The sequence below is a fragment of the Aspergillus wentii genome (genome assembly GCF_001890725.1).
Source record: "Aspergillus wentii DTO 134E9 unplaced genomic scaffold ASPWEscaffold_8, whole genome shotgun sequence".
Lineage (NCBI taxonomy): Eukaryota > Fungi > Ascomycota > Eurotiomycetes > Eurotiales > Aspergillaceae > Aspergillus > Aspergillus wentii.
This window is the reverse complement of record NW_024467839.1, coordinates 1,709,138-1,722,766: the sequence shown is the minus strand read 5'-3', so window position 1 is coordinate 1,722,766 and position 13,629 is coordinate 1,709,138. Positions and strand designations below refer to the sequence as shown.

General features: G+C 50.0%; 5 protein-coding genes across 5 annotated transcripts; 4 read left to right on the top strand and 1 right to left on the bottom strand.

The window, feature by feature from the left end:
* Positions 1-60: 60 nt before the first annotated feature.
* Positions 61-2,286, top strand: ASPWEDRAFT_118887 (RNA exonuclease; the record flags this gene model as incomplete). The annotated part of the gene is made up of 1 exon (XM_040828856.1): positions 61-2,286. The coding sequence occupies one exon, from the start codon at positions 61-63 to the stop codon at positions 2,284-2,286; it is 2,226 nt and encodes a 741-aa protein (XP_040685169.1).
* A 104-nt stretch (positions 2,287-2,390) lies between these two features.
* ASPWEDRAFT_693532 (uncharacterized protein) lies at positions 2,391-4,672 on the bottom strand. Its single transcript, XM_040839043.1, has 2 exons — positions 4,021-4,672; positions 2,391-3,960 (listed from the first exon to the last, which is right to left on the bottom strand). Exons 1-2 carry the CDS (start codon positions 4,302-4,304, stop codon positions 2,496-2,498), a joined length of 1,749 nt encoding a protein of 582 aa, XP_040685168.1. The 5' UTR covers positions 4,305-4,672; the 3' UTR covers positions 2,391-2,495.
* An 18-nt stretch (positions 4,673-4,690) lies between these two features.
* On the top strand, positions 4,691-6,202 carry ASPWEDRAFT_45425 (threonine aldolase GLY1). Its single transcript, XM_040836538.1, has 3 exons — positions 4,691-4,888; positions 4,950-5,903; positions 5,962-6,202. The coding sequence occupies exons 1-3, from the start codon at positions 4,798-4,800 to the stop codon at positions 6,069-6,071; spliced, it is 1,155 nt and encodes a 384-aa protein (XP_040685167.1). The 5' UTR covers positions 4,691-4,797; the 3' UTR covers positions 6,072-6,202.
* Positions 6,203-7,283: 1,081 nt separating this feature from the next.
* On the top strand, positions 7,284-10,446 carry ASPWEDRAFT_119920 (serine/threonine-protein kinase; the record flags this gene model as incomplete). The annotated part of the gene is made up of 3 exons (XM_040828953.1): positions 7,284-8,177; positions 8,240-8,640; positions 8,691-10,446. 3 exons carry the CDS (start codon positions 7,284-7,286, stop codon positions 10,444-10,446), a joined length of 3,051 nt encoding a protein of 1,016 aa, XP_040685166.1.
* A 1,158-nt stretch (positions 10,447-11,604) lies between these two features.
* On the top strand, positions 11,605-13,113 carry ASPWEDRAFT_119066 (putative alpha-1,6-mannosyltransferase subunit; the record flags this gene model as incomplete). The annotated part of the gene is made up of 3 exons (XM_040828872.1): positions 11,605-12,031; positions 12,104-12,389; positions 12,450-13,113. 3 exons carry the CDS (start codon positions 11,605-11,607, stop codon positions 13,111-13,113), a joined length of 1,377 nt encoding a protein of 458 aa, XP_040685165.1.
* Between the last annotated feature and the right edge of the window lie 516 nt (positions 13,114-13,629).

The following is a 13,629-nucleotide window of genomic DNA, read 5'->3' as shown; positions in this document are numbered from 1 at the left end:
ATCGCCTAATTCGACTCGAATCCTACGACTTTCACGGAAACCCTCCCGCATCGGCTTGTGATGGCCACCACCAGCCCTGACATGGCTGGGACGAAAAAGCGAAAGCGCGCGGAGGCCGGATATTTGGAGGACGATGACCCTGTGAAGCCGGATTCCGCTCCGGGAAATGGCTTTGGAGTCGCTCAGACATTGTCTCGTCTCCAGAATGCCGATGCGCCTGCAGCAGGCGAACCTAGCAAGTCGACACAGGTCCAGGGCGACACAACGGACAACAGAGCGAAGAAGAAGAAACGGTTAGATGGCGAGAAGATTAAATATCCAGTTCTTACCTATGTCGAAGGTAGGTTACAGTCGTCCATTCGCATTGCAGATCTCCAAGGCCTGCTGCTCTATTGCTTCGCAGATGGGATCGCTCCGCAGTGGATATCAGTGAAGCATTCGGGCCATGTTCGCAAAGTTGTTGTTTTGATGGTCCCAGGTTTGGAAATGGGCATGTTCGATGGCACAATTCCGCTGGAGGAAAACCCGCTCAGTGAAGAACAGAAGGCTGGTCTTACGGGCCCCGATAGTGACAAAGGCAGGGAAGACGAGCAAGATGCCAAAGCGGCGGACTTTGAGAGATGGAAGCAAGGACTTCCTCTCGAAGATAGATCACATCGTTTCAACCCTCGCCCTCTTTCGCGCGAGACTCTCCCCAATCCATTGGAGCCACTGGCAGACATATTCCCTCACATTTGGCCTGTTAAGGCCCCAGGAGACTCGAAATATAATAAAGTCCATTCTCCTCTTCAGGCAATTCTACTCTCGGCGCTACCAAAGTCCAAGGATAACGAAGGCCAAAAGGGTCCTAAACGAGCAAAGGTAGACAAGAGCTTTGTCGCCAAACGAACTCCGATTACGACCTTCATCACCTCCGTCGATGACCTTCGCGATAACGAGTACGTCTTACATCCGGCCTTTTTCAACACCGAACAGGAGAAACTGGTACATTCGGAGAACCGTAAACGAGCCGGTCAGTCTGCTGAAGATGGTTGGGTTGACACTCTTGTCCCGAACCTGGACGCTGGCCAAGTGCCTGAAGCCGAGATTCAACAAGGTAGCATTACAGCAGCCCGCAACGTGTTGGCGCTCGACTGCGAGATGTGCATTACGGAAGGAGGTCAATCGGAGCTTACCCGCATCAGCTTGGTCGGCTGGGACGGCGAGATGGTGCTGGATGAACTGGTGAAGCCTCAGAAGCCGATTATCGACTACCTAACTCGTTTCTCCGGCATCACCAAGGAAAAATTGGATCCGGTGACAACGACACTTGCTGATATCCAGCAAAAGCTCCTTACTATTTTAACTCCGCGTACGGTGCTGATCGGCCACTCCCTTAACTCTGATTTTAACGCCCTCAAACTTACCCATCCTTTCATCATTGATACCACCGTTATCTACCCGCATCCGCGCGGACCGCCACTCAAGTGCAGCCTGAAATGGCTTTGCCAAAAGTATTTAGGGAAAGAGATCCAAAAGGGGATGACAGGTCACGATTCCATCGAGGACTCACGTGCTGTGCTGGAACTTGTGAAGCTGAAATGTGAAAAGGGAGAGAGCTGGGGCACCAGCGAAGCTTCGAATGAAAGCATCTTCCGCCGTCTCGCTCGCTCCCAACGATCAGGAAAATCGACACCAACTGGTCAGGGTCGAACAGGGGCCGTTGTTGACTGGGGCAATCCCGAGCGCGGATTCGGATCGCAGGCGACCGTCGCGATTGGGTGCAGTGACGATGAGGGCATCGTCAAGGGCATTTCCTCGGTTGTGAACGGCGACGAGAACAATGCTTCTATTCCGGGGGGCGGTGTAGACTTCACTTGGGCACGGATGCGAGAACTCGAAGCCCTTCGAGGCTGGTGCAACCGTCTCCCGGATCCAAACAAAGCCAACGAGTCAACCAGCTTGAATCCTCCCCCTGAAGAAACCACGCCAACATCCTCCGAGGCTACCCCAGGCACTGGCACCTCCCAGGAAGATCTCTCAAATACGGTGTCGCGCACCGTATCTAACATTTCCAGAATCTACGAATCCCTTCCACCCTGTACTCTGTTCGTGGTTTACTCGGGAACTGGTGACCCGCGAGAGGTTGGCCGCTTACAGGGAATGCACAAGACATACCGGGAAGAGTTCCAATCACGCAAACCATGGGATGAGCTAACCGTAAAGTGGACGGACACAGAGGAACAAGCCTTGAAGAAGGCATGCGAGAGGGCCCGGGAGGGCTGTGGATTCATGTGTGTGAAATGATTCTATATGACCTGGCCATATAAAGTTGATAGACTTCAGAATTGTATGACTTGAAATAGGGACGGAAATGTTATACAGCGATTGGGATATTGACATTGGGGAAAAGAAATGTCTAGATCAATTTCGTGTATGAAGAATACTTCTGTACAAAAAGCCTCATGGCGAAGCAAACCCAAATAGATAAATAATACATTGGTAGAATGAAAAATTCATCGAGACTCCTCTGTTTCCATGGCTTCTTCCCGCTGCATGGCCAGTCGGGCCATGGTATCCCGCGCGGCTACCTGTGCCTTGCGCTTCTTATGGATTTCATGGTTTTCCTCGTGTTCTTGGACGCCGTTAGTGGTTGGTGGGGGAATTTCTTTTCCCGATGATGGCTTTTGGTCTGTTTCGATATCGCCATTATTATTCGTATGCGCCTGCCCGTTACCATTACTCTGCTCCCCCTGTGGCGAATCTGGTTTTGTAGGATTACCTCCTACATCAGACTGTCGGGTTATTCGACTGGATGGTGGTCGGGATCGACTGCGTATACTCCTCGAGCGGGTTGGTCGAATCCCTTTTTGGTGATGTTCGCTCGGGCTTGTATTTAGTGCGGGGTTCTCCTTCTGGTTACTCCCGTTGGTATTCGCGTTTTGCTCGCTCAATGGTGTCGCTTTAGGTGTTTGTGGAATTTCCGGCTTTGGACCCTGGGAGAATGACTTCCTTGGTCGTCCTGCCTTTTTTTTCTCCGTTCCTGTGCTGGATGGAGGTTTGTCCGTCGGCTGCTGTGTGAGACGCGGCCGTTTGACGATGGGCTGCTGTTGTGGACTCGACTGAGAATCACGTATTGTATCTGCCATATTCTCAGTATATGGAGACTGCTGCCGCGATTGACTGACTTCGAGACGAAACCTTGATGACCCTGGCGTTGTCTGGTCTTGCGGCGTATTGGTCAGGGATGGCATAGTTTCATGGTCCTTTAATGGAATTTTCACCGACTGCGGATCGGCCAAAGACATGTTCTCAAAGATATCCTCGTCATCCTCAAAAGAGTCGGCAATTTGGTGCGTGCGACCACTGGGAAATGAGTCTGGCCAAGGTCGTTTTCTGCTTCCTTGTAGAAGGCCTGGGCTCTGGACTTGCGGAAGCGTCGTTTCGATGGCCAGCGTCGAGGGGGAACTTTTCGCCGCTTGTTCCTCCATAAACCGGTTCTTCAGCCTCAGTGCCTCCATTTCCAATTTCAATCTTTCGATCTCTTCTGATTTCGCTCGGAGTTCCTTCAAGACTGTTTTGATCATATCGAAATCGTTGCCGTTGGAGATGTCTGTTTCCGAGCTAAAGCGGTTGGGAACATTCAACTCGATCCGAAGGGCCGTGAACGCATGCTTCAGCTCACTCATGGTATCATGTAAATTGCTGACGGAACTCGTGATATGATCGAGGCTCAGGCCTTGGGTTTGAATCTGCTGCGACACAGAAATATTATAACCATCCACCTCCGACGAGCCGGCTGGCACCAGCGCTCCTGGTTGGATAGAGTTTCTGTCTCGTCTCGAGCCGGTCAAGCTGGATTCTTTGGGCGGCGGATGTAGGAGACGTTCGAGCGCCCTTTCGTTGAAAACCGGTTCCACTGTTCTCATGGTGACAATTTCCCTGAAAGCTACTTTGGAGAGTTTCCAAAAGATATTGGGGCTGAGCCCCCCGTTAGCCAACTGCATGCGCACAGAAAGTTCCTGCTTCAATTTTACTCACCCATTGTCCAGCGCACACAAAACTCCTAATTTTTGCTGGCAGAGCTTACACGCGATCTCCTGCAGGATGCGCCCTCGCAGCAAACTCATGTCTGATGTCGGTGGAATCTGCTTTTTCTCCGATGAAATCGATATCCGGTGAAGGTCAACACTCAGCCATTCTGTAGCGATGGAATAGGAGTTGGAGACTTTGGCCCATTCGTTTTCGAGCGCGGCCAGCGAACTCGAGCAACGAGAACACTGGCACAGGATGGCCGGGCGAGTGAGCCTGGAAAGATCCATCATGAAGAGGGTATTCTAGGAAACCCACAACATGAAGTTCTTTACTGGCGCGCCACCTGGCCGTTCGGAGCAGGATTTGGTGATGTGGGATGAAGTCGACGCCGCTGAACAAGAATTCTGGTGGTTGAAGGTGTCGGATGCTTGCCGAGAAATCCAAAGGAATCTCGACTGCGCGCTGGCGGGTCGCGCCATTCCCGATGCGGAAACGGTTTCATCATAGCCGTGGGCGGTACTGTCAGGCGGTAATACTGTGACGGACAATACGCCAGGGTCTGTAAAAAACGAGCGATCCCCGCATGGCCGTTTGGGTCACGTGCTCGACTGCTCCAGCGTAGTAACTAGTAGAAGTTCCCCTCATTCCTGCGGCATCCATTTATCTTATCAATTGGGTGGTAGCCACTTCATGTCACACGCAGCGCGTACTCTTCTTCGTTCTTTGCCATTGTTTCGACTGGCATCACCGGTCAAAAGATTCGGATACGGTCAAAGAATCGCCATGGCAAGCATCTCAACCAGCTCCTCCGGAGCTAATGGAGGTAAACAGACTGCCTGGCACGGTGCTGGCGCTGCTGAATTCGACATGAGGAGTAAGTTTCTGTCTTTTCATCTCTATGCCTGGCCATCACACTGAGGCGCTGCGCGAATTAGGTGACACCATGACCAAACCAACCCCGGCCATGCTTGAAGCAATATGTCAAACCACTCTTCTTGATGACGTCTTTAATGAGGATCCTGTCACAAATTCGCTACAGCAATACGTGGCTGATCGGGCCAAGCACGAGGACGCGTTATTAGTGATGTCAGGCACAATGGGTAACCAGGTCGCGATACGAACCCATTTAGTGCAGCCTCCCTACTCAGTCATCTGCGACCAACGGTCTCACATTATCTGCTACGAAGCTGGAGGAGTCAGTGCCTGGACCGGGGCAATGGTCCAGCCTATTGCTCCCAAAAATGGCACCTATCTTACTTTGGAAGACATTCAAAAGTATGCCGTACTAGATGACGATATCCACCACTGTCCTACGAAGCTTATTAGCTTGGAAAACACCTTGGATGGTATGGTCATGCCTCTTGATGAAGCTCGTCGAATAGCAGATTGGGCGCATGACAATGACATTAAGGTGCATCTGGACGGTGCAAGGCTTTGGGAAGCTGTGGTGTCCGGAGCGGGGAGCCTACCCGACTATGCCAGTCTGTTTGATAGCGTGAGTCTCTGCTTTTCTAAAGGACTGGGAGCGCCCATTGGGAGCATTATCGTGGGTTCCAAACAATTTATCAGGAAAGCACGGTGGTTCCGCAAATCAATTGGGGGTGGTACTCGCCAAGCTGGAGTGATTGCGGCAGCAGCTCGAGTTGCGGTTGAAGAAACATTTGGGCCAGATCCCCATGGGCATGAAGGAAAACTGCGTGACACGCATCTCAAAGCGAAAAGAGTTGCTGATCTATGGACGAGTCGCGGGGGGAAGCTCCTACACCCTGTGCAAACCAACATGATCTGGTTGGACCTTGAATCGTCCGGCGTGGGACCCAACGATCTTGCGGAAATTGGGAATGAAAAAGGCCTGAAGTTGCTGGGAGGGCGGATCGTCGTTCACTATCGTAAGTTGTCTGCCTAGCAGGCTCCAGATGGAGCAAGCGATTTTCTGACTAGTCACAGAGGTATCCGACGAGGCGATCGCCCGGTTGGCGCAGGTGTTTGAAGTCGCGATGAGTGGGGAATACCAACGTAGTTACGACCAAAGTAAACCATACGGAATGAAAACCTAGCCAGATACCTGTAATTTGTACATGGATATGCGATTGCAAAGAGAGTAATATATATGAGACTATTCCATGGGAAAATGAACATCAATTCCCGACCCTTGTGACTGCTGCAGCGATCCGTGGATGCCTCCCGCCTATCCAAAACCAAATTGCAGTATGATTGGCTGGCTGGACTTCGCAGCCTGAGGTATCAGTAGATTGGTGCCTAAGGCTGTTCAACCTCCAAAATAAAGGCGGAACATCAGCTCTGCCTGATGCTGCTTGTTTCTCCGACGACGACTCTGGTCCAGAGAGCATCGCGTCTCGTCCCTGTTGCCCGACTCCCTTCCTTCAGTAAAGACGCGACTGCTGCAACTATTCCACAGATTATGTCGTCGATGGCTGACAGGGAGCTTGCCAACTGTGTGAGTATTTCATTTGACCTTGATCGAAACCTTTAGCTAACATCTGGGGATATCTTATAGAAATAGTCATTCCCCACTCAAACCCACCTGCCTCGCATACCTCGTGACGTTCTTTTCCCTTCATTACACGCAACTAAAGCTGCGCTTGGCTTTCAGATTGGGACTGTCGAGATCGTTTCGAGCACACAGCATTTTGTCGTCGGTCTTTGATAGCTATAGAACGACTCATACAGCCCCGAACTCAAATCTAGCACACTCCCTTTTTGAGACATTTGGATCGTCCTTGGGTTATATGCACCTCCCATCCTGTTAGGCTCATTCCTTGGACTTTGGATATATTCTGCTTCGCTTGAACATTCAGAAGGTGGATTTCAAATTTGCAGCTGAGATACTGCGTTTATTGGAACCATTGCGTTCAATATTTCTAGCTTGACGACTACGTGCCTACGCGATCGTTACTGGTTGGGGCAACCATCTCGCCTTTGACTCTTCTGGGGATCTTGAACGAGTCACGCCCGTCGTTGGTGTTTTGACTTCTCTTACTCCTCCAAGGTGAGCGGGCATCCTGCTTTCTGTAATATGTGCTTCTGTAAGATACTGTGCTAACACATGGTAGGGACGTATGATATGAATTTGTATTAATGATTGTATTGGTTATCCAAACATCTCTCCTTCCACGCATCACCAAAGATACCCTAGATCGTCTGCTTTTTTTTTTGCCAGTAGTTTTTTTTTTTTTTTTGCTTCTTTCTTCGTTCTCTCTTTGTTTAAAGCAACTTCTGTCAAATTTCGTCGTTAATTGGTCCTCAAGATGGAGGCGACTCAAGAATCAACCCAACCGTGCACAGACCCACGTCGCATGGGCTACAACAACTCTGGGCTGCATGAGCAAGATGTAGCAGATATCATTTGCATCTTACACCCCAACTCGCTTGCCGCTCATGATGCAGTGGCGGCCACCGCTGACATGGCACCCCAGCATATCCTTCAGAGAAATGAACTAGAGTATCAAAGCTCTGATACCGCGGCCTTGGACATTGCCTTAAGACTGTCATCCGGCGTCCATGACTTGCAAATGGGCTTTTGTTTTGGTCGGAACAGGACGCGCTGTGACCTTTTGCTCGTTGCTGACGATAACTCCAAACGCATATCAAACACGCACTTTCGCATCTATATCACGAGCGACGGGATCCTCATGCTCCAAGACACTTCCACTAACGGCACGGTTGTAGACAACTATCGTCTGCGCAAGAGCCAAAAGGATAACAGCCGGATGCTCACCAGCGGGTCTGTCATCCAGGTGGTTAATGGCAATCAGTCCTCCGAAGAGGTCAGATTCGTGGTTCGGATTCCATCTCGGGAAACGTTTGAAATGCAATACACCGAGAACATGATTCGTTACTTTCAGCGAGTGCAGCAGTATGAAATTGACAACGCACGACCAAGAGCTCGACAGCCCTCGACACAACCTACCTTACACTTCACAGTTGCCAATCAGTATGGAATGCACTGGACGGGTGGCTCTGAATATAACGTGACTGGACAAATTGGGAAGGGGGCTTTCGCGACGGTTTACAAGCTCGCCACGAAACAGCATGGAATGGTGTATGCAGCCAAGGAGCTTGACAAACGAAAGTTCATGAAGAACGGCATTCTGGACCAAAAAGTAGATAATGAAATGAAGATCATGAGGGATCTCCGGCATGTGAGTGACTTGCTATGTGACGGTATGAAGTTTGCATCAACATCTTACTGATCATCTCACAGCCTAACATCGTGCAATACATCGCCCACCACGAGCATGAGCGATGGATCTACATCATTATGGAGTATGTGCCTGGCGGAGAGCTTTCCACGTACCTCCAGTCTCAAGGTAAAATGCATGAAGACATGGTGAGAAGCGTGGCTCGTCAGATCCTCCATGCCTTGCAATACTTACATAAGCGCAAAATCACTCATCGTGACATCAAACCGGACAATATTCTGATTGCGTCCGTCGATCCGCTACGGGTTAAACTGTCCGATTTTGGGCTATCGAAGGTGGTTCAAGAGGAGACCTTTCTCAAAACATTTTGCGGTACGCTTCTATACTGTGCCCCGGAGGTGTATCCAGAATACGAAACATATCGCCGTGGTGAAGCTAGAAAAAGGCGTCGGCTGGGTGATCCGTGAGTACTTCCTTCTTCTAGCCTTATTTTTGAATATTGCTGATTTTCAGGCCACCGAAAACATCACCCTACGGTCAATCCGTTGATACATGGTCTTTTGGTGCAGTGCTATTTCACATTCTTTCTGGCATTCCTCCCTATACAGGCCGCGGTGACGATAGAGGTGCCCAGATGCTGCAAACCATTATGACTACTGACCCCGACTTCAATGTGCTCCGTGACGCAGGCGTATCAGAGGCCGGTGTTGATTTTGTCGCTCGCCTCTTGAACCGTGACCCACTTTCACGTCCAAAAGAACGGGATTGTTTCCAGCATCCATGGATAGCCGAGGTTGCCGACGTAGATGAATACGAAGACGATGATATTCAATCTGACCATCATGATGGGCTGTCGGATATCAGCGAAAATGAGGAGGAAGAACTGGATGCATCCCAGCTTTCTATCAATGATAACCGGGATGCGGAGGATGAAAGCGCCGAAGAAGATATTGACCTGGCTCAATCCAAGAGACCTAGGATCGATTATCCTCCCGCAGAGATTCGCTATCCATCCCTACCCAAAATTGAGAGCTTCAAAGATTTTCGCCCTGTTCCTGAACCAAGCCCGCGGCGTCTTTTTGGTGAGATTACTTCATCTGCGTTACGCAGTTCCAATGTTCTAGGAGCCAGCATGGATGCCTTCGAGGGCGACGACTTCAGTATCCATGATTTCGTTTCTTCAAGTGGTGAGTCGTTAATCAGCGATGGTCAAAGCATCAATTCCGTTGTCTCCCTTCCGGAACACCCATTCGGTGGCTCTGCACCAAGTTTGATGGGAGCTGAGAACCTCGTTCGGCAGCTGAACATGAACTCGTGGCACCCCGGCCAGTCGAACATTCGTCACCAAACCGCCGCAACCCCGGTGCAACCAACTAGTCCCAAAGGCCAGAATGCAGCAGCCGATGACAGTGCCCCCGTTACAAGTCATTCCAACGATGCCACCCCTAAAGCACCCAAATTCAGACGTCGGATCGAGCTGCCCGTTCCCGAAACCGCCAGTGAGCGGTCCAGTGAAGATAATACAAGAGAAAATTCCAGGGATCCATGTGGAAATCCTGCAAACCAGTCCAGAGAAGCATTTGATATTGAATTGGCGACCACCATTGACGCCCAAACTGGAAAAAAAACCTCGGGATCTCCCGTGAGAGTACATGATGTTAACCATGTCAACAGCTCTAGCAAGGAATCCATTGGAATCCCACAGGCTGTGTTTGCTTCCCGTTCTAGTGAACGTCGGCCTTTGCTTGGCAAGTTGACGACCCTTCCGGGCTCTATATTCGATTTGACGATTCCTTTGAGAGAGCGCTTGAACTCCTGGGGCCGAGGACCGCAGGCCAATATTCGCCATCCCGATCCCATGGAAACCAGAATCCCCGCATATGCTCTGAATGTGACATTTTGGTCACCAACCCTGGGACCGCAGGTTGCGAACGGCGAAGACTGGATGACTATGCCTGGGGTGAGGGCTATCCTATCGACAAAAACACGCCAATGTATTTGGGTTAATGGAGTGGAGTTACAACGTGAGCCCGAACAGTACGGAAACTTGTATACTGGGGATATTATTACTGTCTACGAATATAAAGGCAGGTTCCTGAAGTTCCAGTGCGAATTTTACCATGGGGACAGTGCACAGTTGCGACCTGATTCTGAAAAGGGCTTTGTCATCCAACGAAAGGCACCTTTAACGGCCAAGGAGGATAGGTCGACGAACTGTTTACCTGTGCGGAAGGATCAAGGTCAAAGAGAAAAGAAGCCTGCTGTTTAAACGATCATCTTGTACATTTGTATGGCACAGTGTTATTGGTGTTGTTATTGTTATTGTTACTTTTTTTTTTTCTCGCATGTGTCTCCTCTCCTTGTTGTATTAAGGGCAGACTGGATGTGCATAGGATGAACATTGGGTGGATAATGTCTTTTCTCAAAAAAGAACAAAAAAATAATAATAGGAATTGATGATAATGACCCTGGGACATTCCTGACGCACGAGCCATTTATGCCTGAGGCAGAAGTGGGTATTTGTTACAGTACCGTATAAAATACCGCGGCCCATACACATCCCCTGCATTCGATCTTAGAAATCTGAAGAATCGCAGCGCCTTTAGTAGAGATGATCGGCAGTGAATCGGCCAATCTCACAAAATTGCAGAAATGGAGCTTAGAATCCTGACATCTTTGACGGACCCTCTCTGCACAGTGCACAGCATTTGAATGGAATTGAACCGCAGATGTAACTCTAGGCGAGGAGCTTACACCCAATTTTACCTTGCGGTCCCAGAAGGATTAATCTCCTGAGAACGGGCCACTCAAGATGCGTTCAGCCATTTTGCTTTTGCCATCTTCTTATTCTTGTTGCATCCACAACTCACTACCCACTCTTTCTGGTGCCATCTGTTACAATCGCAATGTCTTCTTCGCTGAGATGAAGATTTCCCAATAGTTTCACCCGTCTCTCCTTCAACGTTCCATGGAACCCTATCCTCGACTCCTTGCTTCCCCAACACGAGGTGACTGAGACTTGACCCGTTCACGGTGACGCTCTCGGACCCTAAGGAGGCCTTCTTTCGACGATCAGTTAATCTTCGCCGCTTCTGGTTGTTCTTTTTTTTGATTCCGTGATCTGATTCTTATCGGTGACGAAGACATTATTTCTTCCTCTTTCTTTTCAATCTACGAGAATTTTTTTTAATCTTTTTAACCGGAGGCTTACCTCCCACCCCTTACTCACACCATGGCTCCCCAAAAGGATCGAGAGGGCTCGCATCACCGGCGACGTTCCTCTACAACAGTCCCTCCGCTCCGTTTACACAAGCCCTCTCCCGAGCCTGAGGTCGCTGGAAGTACCTCAGGCCTATCCGTTGGCCATCATACTCGCGTTCCACTATCCCCCGTCCCTGGAACACCCGCTGCCACTGACTATTCGCCTATGTCCCTCTCCCGATCACCCTCTCCCCACCCGGGAGGAGGGTGGTCGAGTCCTGCTGTGACGCCTGGCAGTGGCACCTCGACGCCGCATAGTGGTCTCTTCTCTCCAGGCCCAATGGGCCCCAGCGGAGTGTCCTGGGCGGCGGCCAAGGCCAAAAGTGAGGAAGTCAGAGGTTATCCGTCCTTTTCCACTCGGAACAATGGATTCTTTTCTCGGTCAAAGCGCAAAATCTCCGCCAGTCTTCCGCGATTCAGTATGACTTCGGCTCCCGGGGGTTACGTTGATAAGGATGATTTTGGACGTGGGAAATTCCCGATTCACGGGGCAGGTCAGCGCACAGCTTTGGGCTCTATGCTACAGAAGAGGAGAATACGGGCGTTGCTGGGATTGGTCGTTATCTGGCTTGGATATTTGTTCTTCTGGACGTGTAAGTGAAACCCTATATTTTCCTTTGATCTTTGGCTGATCCTTGTCTGACTGGTGACTTTGTCAATTGTAGCAATTATCCAGACCTATAGACATTCCGCGTTGGGTGGAGGGAGCAAGTTTGTGGTGGTACTGGGGTCAAATGTGGAGGGAGGTGTTATGGAGTGGAAAGGTGCGCGCGAGTGGGCAATTGAACGCAACAGTATCTGGAACAAAAAAAAGTATACCCAACGCTGGGGCTACGAATTGGAGGTTGTGAACATGTTGGCCAAGAAGCGCTATTCCCATGAGTGGCGTGAAAGCTGGGAGAAAGTCGACAGCCTTCGAGAAGCCATGCGCAGGCATCCTGATGCTGAGTGGTGAGTGTTCTTTCCAGCCGCCAGCGGTGTTGATGTTTCAGTGCTAATTGAAACCCGTAGGTTTTGGTGGTTAGATCTCGGTACTTGGGTCATGGAGTACTCATACTCTTTGCAGGATCATATATTCAACCACTTGGATTCGATCCCCTATCGCGACATCAATCTTTACAATCCTTTGAATATCAGCCACCCTCCGACAGATCAATACCTAGATGAAGTTTCTCGTTCGCCTGATGGGGACAAGGATACCTCCTCGATCCATATGTTGCTATCTCAGGACTGCGGCGGTTTCAATCTAGGTTCTTTCATGATGCGCCGATCTGTCTGGACAGATCGCCTACTGGACACCTGGTGGGACCCTGTGATGTACGAACAAAAGCACATGGAGTGGGAACACAAAGAGCAGGATGCATTGGAATATCTATATGAGAGTCAGCCATGGGTCCGCAGCGGCGTTGCCTTCTTGCCCCAGCGATACATCAACTCATTCCCTGAAGGGGCGTGCGGCGACGAAAGAGACCCCGGCATCCATTACAACCAAGATGATCGGGATTTCGTGGTTAATATGGCCGGTTGTAAGTTTGGCCGCGACTGCTGGGGTGAAATGTACCAGTTTCGTGAGCATAGCAATTGGCTGAATCGTACGCGGTGGGAACGCTTCAAGGATGCTTTGAGCGGCGTGTATAATACGTTGTTCGGGAAGGGGGAGAAGCAGGAGCAATAGGCCTACGGCTGGGCTGCTAAGACCCCAAGGGTCTTCGAAATTTCGGAAATTATGTGCTGGATGATATCACGCCATGTCTCCTGATTTGTTTTACTTATTCTTTTCTAATAGTCTTATACGTTTTCCTTTTTGTACATTGACCCGCCGACCAGCCCGGTTATGGGTATTGTCTACGGGATAAGGCGACGACGGCGATCTGGGTTGATTTGGCGTGACGGTTGACTCTTTATATTCAGATGTATAACAATTTAGTATCAATGATTTATATTCTAGACGAATCTGGCAATAATGTCTATTCTTGAAGTATGAAGTTGAGGGAAATGCTATCACATGACCTATTACTAAGCCTATCCCGGTTCAAACATGCGCATATGGTCTGCATGTCGTGCTCTAACCCCTTCACCGCTTTTGATCCCACCAATCACACAATCCCAATTGCGCATTCTCTCCGCCGACGACATCCATGAAAACGAGTCCGACAACTTCAACGAAATCCCCAGCTTGACTCCCCGGCCG

Excerpts from the sequence above, each read along its gene's own strand:
- ASPWEDRAFT_693532 (XM_040839043.1), bottom strand. The coding sequence starts at position 4,304 with ATGATGGATCTTTCCAGGCTCACTCGCCCGGCCATCCTGTGCCAGTGT. Across the intron at positions 3,961-4,020 it reads TTGTGTGCGCTGGACAATGG|CCCCAATATCTTTTGGAAAC; the intron begins GTGAGTAAAATT and ends CGGGGGGCTCAG.
- ASPWEDRAFT_45425 (XM_040836538.1), top strand. The coding sequence starts at position 4,798 with ATGGCAAGCATCTCAACCAGCTCCTCCGGAGCTAATGGAGGTAAACAG. Across the intron at positions 4,889-4,949 it reads TGCTGAATTCGACATGAGGA|GTGACACCATGACCAAACCA; the intron begins GTAAGTTTCTGT and ends TGCGCGAATTAG. Across the intron at positions 5,904-5,961 it reads GCGGATCGTCGTTCACTATC|AGGTATCCGACGAGGCGATC; the intron begins GTAAGTTGTCTG and ends GACTAGTCACAG.